At 39.3% G+C, this 7,520-nt stretch overlaps 1 protein-coding gene across 1 annotated transcript; it reads right to left on the reverse strand.

Annotated features, from left to right (window-relative positions):
* Window positions 1-6: 6 nt before the first annotated feature.
* Window positions 7-7,520, reverse strand: LOC131770915 (heparanase-like). The gene is made up of 8 exons (XM_059086631.2): window positions 6,828-7,520; window positions 5,148-5,313; window positions 4,838-4,885; window positions 3,927-4,127; window positions 3,319-3,433; window positions 1,932-2,053; window positions 1,469-1,606; window positions 7-596 (listed from the first exon to the last, which is right to left on the reverse strand). The coding sequence occupies exons 1-8, from the start codon at window positions 7,441-7,443 to the stop codon at window positions 416-418; spliced, it is 1,587 nt and encodes a 528-aa protein (XP_058942614.2). The 5' UTR covers window positions 7,444-7,520; the 3' UTR covers window positions 7-415.

Consider the following 7,520-nt stretch of genomic DNA (forward strand, 5'->3'; position numbering starts at 1 on the left):
AGTTAGTTGGCAATCAATTTCCTGTCCCCCCCCCCTCTTAATACTCTGTTTGGGATGACTGATCCCCCTGCTCCGTTTCCCCTGAAAACCATGTGATCCCCTCAAGATCACATGGTTTTCAAAACATCCCCCACCCTCCCCCAGACGATAAAGAATGACTGGTTCCTAAATTACTGAGATAACTAGGAAGAATGTAAAGACTGCATGTAGGTTATTTTGTGATACTTATCATTTTAATCGTGAGTTTGATCAAATTAAAATTTGGTTATGTGCTCCATTACTCAATATGATAATCATGCGTGTAAAAGGTCCCACAACGGTTTAAAACAAAAGTTATGCTAGACTTTCCGAATAAGAAATTTCCACGGTGTAGACCTTGACGACTTTACTATCACTGAAGTCTCTAAAAACATTTTTATGGTCCTTTCTTTGTGGATTCCAAACATGCTTTAGCATTTGCTTCCGGGACAACGTAGAAAGCATACGTCAGAGGTGGAAGGATCACCTGATTAGCTCTCGGTATTCTGATTGGCTGAAAAGTCGGAAAAAAAGAACCTGAGCCCATTTCAAGCACCTTGCCATTAAGCTTTATCCTCCTGGAAAAAGGAAAAAAAATACAACTGAGGATAAATATTGGTGGATTAATTAGAAATTCTTGGTAAAGTGGCTAGAGGTGAGTGGTCGTTAAAGTACATGAAAACGTGTTCTCTAAATGAAATGAGATGGTTATGTCTCGAACTGTGCCTCCGATGTAATTAACAGCTGACCCTGTGGTGGCCCTCACATGATAAATCAAACCCAAGAAGTAGTCACATATACAAGGTTCTCTTGCAGGCGGTAAATTGATATGACCCGTTGGAAAGGGTTGACAATCAATGAATGTATGTATGAAAAGGGTAACTCAAAATAACCGTTGCAATCTTTCCATTCGAACTCTATCCAAGGCCCAACGACCCTCTTCCCCAGCATTGATAACTAAAATCACTTGTACCGGTTCTGAGCCATTAATGGTACGCTCCGTTAATCAAACATCATGTGGTACGTGACGCAGCTTTGTCAATAAGCTTCAACTCCATACAAGTAACAGTTTGATCGTTCAACACTATTATATGGTAATTTGGTTTTACAAACTGAGTTGATAAAAGACCTAACTTTGGAAACGCCAGCTTAAGAGACTCTTTGTGGTGGCCAATTTACAAGATCAACTCTGTTGATGAAACCAAATCATCTTGTAATACATCCCACCGACGCAGCACCACAGTTTCTTTGGGAACATACCCCTTCTTATTATTATTTGACGACTCGTTTATCTCTCGCGCCTTACAGGTTGCATTTGAAATTCACTCCCAAAATTAATTTTTCCTCAGAGAATTCCAGTTGAGTTACATCAATCAAATGGATGCCTATGATTCCTGCTAAGTTGAAGTGGTTTACATTCAAATTTCGTCCAGAGAGAGGAAAAACCAACCTTGAAGTAATGTCTCCATCTGGAGTGAAAAGAAATTCATCTATATCGTGATCTGGAATATCTTTTAATGTTAAATAAGCCTCTCTCTCTGGATGTAGGTTCATCGCCATAAGTGTTATTGCACCCCTCTTGTAAAGACTGCAAAATTAATTTATAGGAAAAATGATTAGATTTGCTCATTTTTATCAGTGTAAAACTTGCCGATGAAAGTACTAGGTGTTCTGGTAAAAAGTAACGAGAGTAACTGTTTTTTTAAGATGAGAGATCAGCTTGGCATTTAACGTAACCGTCACTTCCGAAGCGCACCATACGTTGTTTCCGCATATAATGTACTGTTTGTTCCAAATGAACTGAAACTGCCTTCAGGTTCGAAAACTTATGTTTTAAATGATTGATGTGATACTAAGTAACATGCTACTCGTTTAACTATTAAATAGGTTTTAAGCAATTTATGAGATCTTACCCTGATTTCGTGTTGGTACAATGGGCAAAGACTCTCACCATCTCATAGGGATACAAACCGCTCCTGACCCCAAGGACAATGGCACCAACCAATTTTTTATGAAGGAGTGAAAGCCAATAATCCTGAGTGGTGCAAAAATTTTGTGCAAGTGCATTAAACTCAAGAAAAATTGGGCAGCTTTTAACGTTACATTCTAAGGTGAATCATCCTAAATTGTTATATACCTTGACCTTCACTTAACAAAACGAGCACTGTGATTGATTGGTTGGTTCTTGGTCACGTGCATCTGATCAAATTCAAATGTATCCCGACCGGGATACAATTGTGTAGTCGTTGCCCGCGCGCCGAATACAACGACATGTCTTTACCGTATGATTGTTTAAGGGGAAGTCTAAATATATATAACAAAGCACTTAATTTATGGTCGCACGGGAAACTAGCTAGTTTTGTTTTCCCTCGAGTCTGATGTCTCCCGAGACGAAGTCGAGGGAAACATCATGACTCGAAAGAAAACAAAACTAACTGTTTCCCACGGGACCATACATTATGTGTATAATGTTCATGGCATATCTCTTTTAAGGTTAAAGGGTCCATTCACTGGAAAAGTAACCAAGCAGTGGCCAGAAAAAGTATTAACACGACCTAATACAATCTCCATCAGGTAACAATTCATCCATGCGCGAAGTGCGATATCAATCACTCCTGACAACTAGGGGGTGGTGGGTGGATTTCTATGGGATGCATTTTCTCAAAAGAGATTGGAGACCGAGGTACTCTTTCCAGTTTTCTTATTATTGATACCAGTTCTACTGGCATCGAGAGATGCGCTATATAGTTTAAAAGAGATTCAAAGGACAACAAGTTATATCTTGGTATCTTAAAACTAATTCTTGGATATTTGTAATGGAATTTAAGAAAGAACGTTCGAACGACATCTTTGCACCCTTGAAATGGACCGATACTAGCTCCAGTTGCTTCGCTGGCTATTCATTTGGACGATAATATCATATTTCCAGAAAACGTTCATTTAGATTTTTTTACTTTCCTACAATAAGTTTTGGCTTGTCAAGAGAACAGTAGCTATCAAACTTTACAGGAAAATAAATGACTCAGAAAATGAATAATAGACTTGCTCTACGTTCCTTTTCAACTTAAAACAAGTAATTCTTTCGTAGCTCATTTCAACCCTTGGACCACGAAAACATGTCTCCAAGATAAACGAACAGTGACTGAAGTTGCCTAGATAACATTCTTTATAAAATATAAGAAAAGCCGAGAGAGAGAGGGTGGTACTCATCCCACCCCTACCCCCCCCCCCCCCTTTAACGTCCGTGGGTTAAATTTATGAATTACAATAAATTTAAAAATTAAAATGCATATGACCTACTGGATTTGGTTCCAAGTCCTGCAGTCCCACTAACGCGTAGTGCCCTTGGAACATCGTTTGCCTTAAAACGACCTCATAGCCGTGTTGAGCCGCCATACCCAGTTTGTTCAACCACCTAAAACGGAATTGACGGAAGAGAAAACAAGCGTCAAAAAGTTACGAATAGAGAGGAGTTACAAATATTCCTTTTTCCCACTCAGCGTTCTATGGCCATAACGGAATCCTCCTTTGGTAAACTTATTTTAATATTTTAAGATTTGGTATGTTGTATTACACGTAGACTGCTATTTATCTTAGGTTGTCTCTTAATTTGTTTCAATCAGGACTTGCTGACTCAAGAATAAATGAAATTTTTTGCTACCATCATGGTTTTCGAGCCCTCCCAACGTATAGTTCAAGCACTAAATATCTTACTGAATACAGACTCATGTTCATAGAACTACCAGGAGTACGAAAATACTTAATTTGTCTCTAGTGTCTCAGCATTCATCTACTAAAGATTTGCTTCTTAAATTAGAATGGCAACACAAATTCAATATAATTTTTGTCTTTTCTAATGTGGTTAAGATCCTTCAATAAGTCCTAAGATTTTATACGAGTCTACTCACATAAACCCAGCCACAAATCTGCCAGATATTCCGTCTGCACCCCCTCCGCTGACACTCGCAGTTTCACCGAACCATCTGGGAAGACCCGGAGCATACTGACTGATTACCTCATCTACTTCCTTTATGTCTCGGAGTAATGTGTCTAACGTTTGTGGGACATAGAACTGTGGAAGGGAACAATGTTCTCCCCTTACGTAGTAACTATTAGAAACAAACATCCAAATTTAGTGTGGGAAACATAGAGTCTTGTTTGCAAGTGCGCATGCTTGACTCTGGGTTGAGAAGTCTAAGGCGGAGAACTGGCTGAGTCAACGTGTTTTGTTCTCGGAAGAGACAATTTGCTCTCACATTTTTCTTTTTTTAACCTGCAGGTTAGGTTGTTTAAAACACGAGGAATCTAACCCGTGGCTAGTGTAAATTTTTAATTCAGTTTCATAGCCTTGCAAAGGGATTTCTTTCTTTCCATCTTTTCCCTCTCAGTTTCGAGTCATATCGAAATAAAACAAAGACAAAACAAAGCAATAATTGGCGTCTTATACGCGCTCTTCTATATGTGAATAAAAAGCCAAGGTTAACTTTAATCCAAGATTAACATCTTCCCCCTTTCGAAAAACCCGGGCCTGTACGAGCATAAATGGGTACCAGTGAACCGTCAGGGAGGGCTACCTGATCGAGATGGATTACTATTCCATTCCAGGGGAGAGTAGTAATACTCCTAGTCGCTTCATGAACCGTCAGGGAGGGCTACCTGATCGAGATGGATTACTATTCCATTCCAGGGGAGAGTAGTAATACTCCTAGTCGCTTCATTCTACGGAAATCGGGATAAACTTTGGCAGAGTGATTCACTTGACTCGAGTGTTTACTCAGTTCTTTTATAAAAGAGATTTAATTTGATAATTTTCACTTACTGATGCCAAGTAACTGCATCGAGGGAAGAGCTGCCTTTCTTAAGAAACCTGTTCAATGTCAAAAAAGTGATCTATCAGCTTAATCTAGTATTCAGATCGTACCGTGTAACCACAACTGAAATGTAACCACTTGGTTGTGGAAGGTCTAGGTACGAGACCACTATCAGCTTCAAGTGCTAGCTCATTCTTAATTTTTCAAGGCAACAAAATTTGCTGATTGGAGAATAAGAGGTTGGCAAAATTATTGCTCTTGGCAATAGCGATCCCATTTTTCAGAAAGTTGAGTGCAGTGGATTTCAATATTTCTCACCTTTGTAAATATCCCATTGCATTTCCTCGAGGCTGTGTTACATCTGGCCCAACAAGAAAATTGTGAACGCCAGGAATTGTTGATAATAGCCCCCGGAGTTGCTTGAAATCTTCAGCCAGTTGTTCAGGCGGGATAGTGACACCAAAGCGACGCAAGTGATTTGGTTCTGCCACAGACAAAAAAAGCATTTCCATACGTTGATGTTAAGGATATAAAGCAAAACATTTTGGAGGCACTATGAAACCCATTGCAATCTGTTTTCAAATTCCGAAACATTCTTTGGAACGTTGGGGGGGGGGGGGCTGGGGTTAAAAATAGCTTTTTAAGCCTTGCTGGGCATGAGAGAAAGTTATACTTAACGCAGTGACTGGGGGAAATCAGAAACGAATGACCAAAACCCAAATGTGCGACTCGTGATTTAAGCTAAACAACACTCTAGTCGCTTTAAATTGGCAGATGAGATTCCTTATTTCACACAACGCAAGACATTCGAAAGTTTGATAATTAGTAAGTGAAGCTAGGCAAAATATCGGCTTTGACAAGCTGTGGGTTTCCTTGCCAATGACAATTTTCAAAGAGTGGATCTTCTCTTGCAATTCACGACGTTTTGGAACTGTCGTACTCAATAATCGTTTTATGATTTGATGGCCAAATTTGGTTTCCCTAATCATTTACGAGAATCGTCTCCGTAAATTTATGGTCATGATCTACGTGGAAAAATCGGGCAACGTGGATTATCCATTACAGCAAAACACGTGTAGGCATGTTCAGACAATTATTCGTTTCTGCAGGCCATTTAGATGGTTCTTCATTTGTAATTAGTCTAGGTAATCACATTATTTCGAGTGCAATTTGAAATAAATAAGCACGAGTAAATTTTTTCCAAGACTAACAAAATTGCGCTAGCCCATAAGGCGAGCACAATCTGCGGTCTTTGAAAAAATCAGCAAGTGCTTATTTATTCCAAATTGCACGAGAAAAATCATGTTTTCATATATTTAACGCGCAAAAGAATTCAGAGTCCGGCTAAACAGTTCTAGGAATTGTTCAGTCTGTGTCCGAATCACTTTCGATGAAATGGAATCGTCGTTTCCGAGGTTTAACCATGTTTGTTTTTAATTTCGGCGTAGGATTGCTCAAGCAAAGTTTCAAGCTGGGTCGGCTAGTAATTCTTGATTTGCTTGGCAGTTCCCTTCTCTAAACGCCTCTTTTTCCAAACCTACGACCAAAAGCAGTGCTTTTTACATTGTTTTCGTTGTAAGAGCTGTTTTTCAGCTGCTGTATTGTTGTTGCGGTGGCGAAATAAAACCTACTTAAAACGCCGGCCATTGTTTCGCTCGCAAATTTTCAGCGTAGCCACATGTTGCTACATCCAAGGCTCGCATTTGATTGGATATCTGTGGGTTTCTTTGATAATTGACCAATCAGAATGTCTGGTTTGTTACTTCTTTGCACTGAATTAACCCTCTTCTGCACTGAATTACCTGAAAACTACATTTGTCGTAATCAATCAGAACTGAGTACTTTTTTTCCTGTATCTTATTAGGAGTATAACAAAGCAACAGGTAATGATATAGTTCTTGAAATCTTACTTTGAGGTTTTATTAACCTCATGAGTTAGACTACCCTGCATTTTAAAGCAGTACGATCAATATGACAATTAACATATCTTTCTCTTACCGTTGCCAAGCTCCCATTTAAATTTATATCCTCTCTCTGCGACGTATTTAATTACTTTTAACGCGTTGCTTGGATCCCATGAGCCATTCACAAACCTTTTTAAAAAATTCAAACTGAAAATTACTTTGAGGCCGGCCATCTCTGTGACCCAGTTGATCCTGTCTAACTCTTCGCCTGATATATTAAAAGTTTTTATCCCAAGAAGTTTATTTTCTTTTCCTTTCACGGCTTGAAAAAGCACAAACTGGCTGCGATCACCGCCAATTCGAACATAAGCCGGCGAAAGAGCTTTCATCAAGGTAATGATTCGTTTCTCTGTGGTATAGTTAAAATTCCACTCCAAAATTGTCCTCCAAGTCAGGCAAATGGATACGAAGTGTTCTTCGATTCTCGCAATCTCTTCTCCCATCTTTATGTTTACAATTTTAGTCACAATGACCTTGGCTTGACCAGATAAAGGTGCGTGGAAATTAACTCTGCTGAAATCCCGGGAGTCCATAAAGAAGTGCATAATCACGACTGCGATGATGATAAACGAGAGAATGGCAGCCTTACGGCTGCTAAGTTTGCAGTAACGTGTTAGCTGATGTCGTCCACGTAAGAAAGCCATCTCCATGATGTGAAAATGAAGAAAAATAAATTAAAATTGTTTGTGATAGGAATGAAACCTGTAGGAAAGCTCTCACTAGCACC

The sequence above is a fragment of the Pocillopora verrucosa genome, chromosome 1 (genome assembly GCF_036669915.1).
Source record: "Pocillopora verrucosa isolate sample1 chromosome 1, ASM3666991v2, whole genome shotgun sequence".
NCBI lineage: Eukaryota > Metazoa > Cnidaria > Anthozoa > Scleractinia > Pocilloporidae > Pocillopora > Pocillopora verrucosa.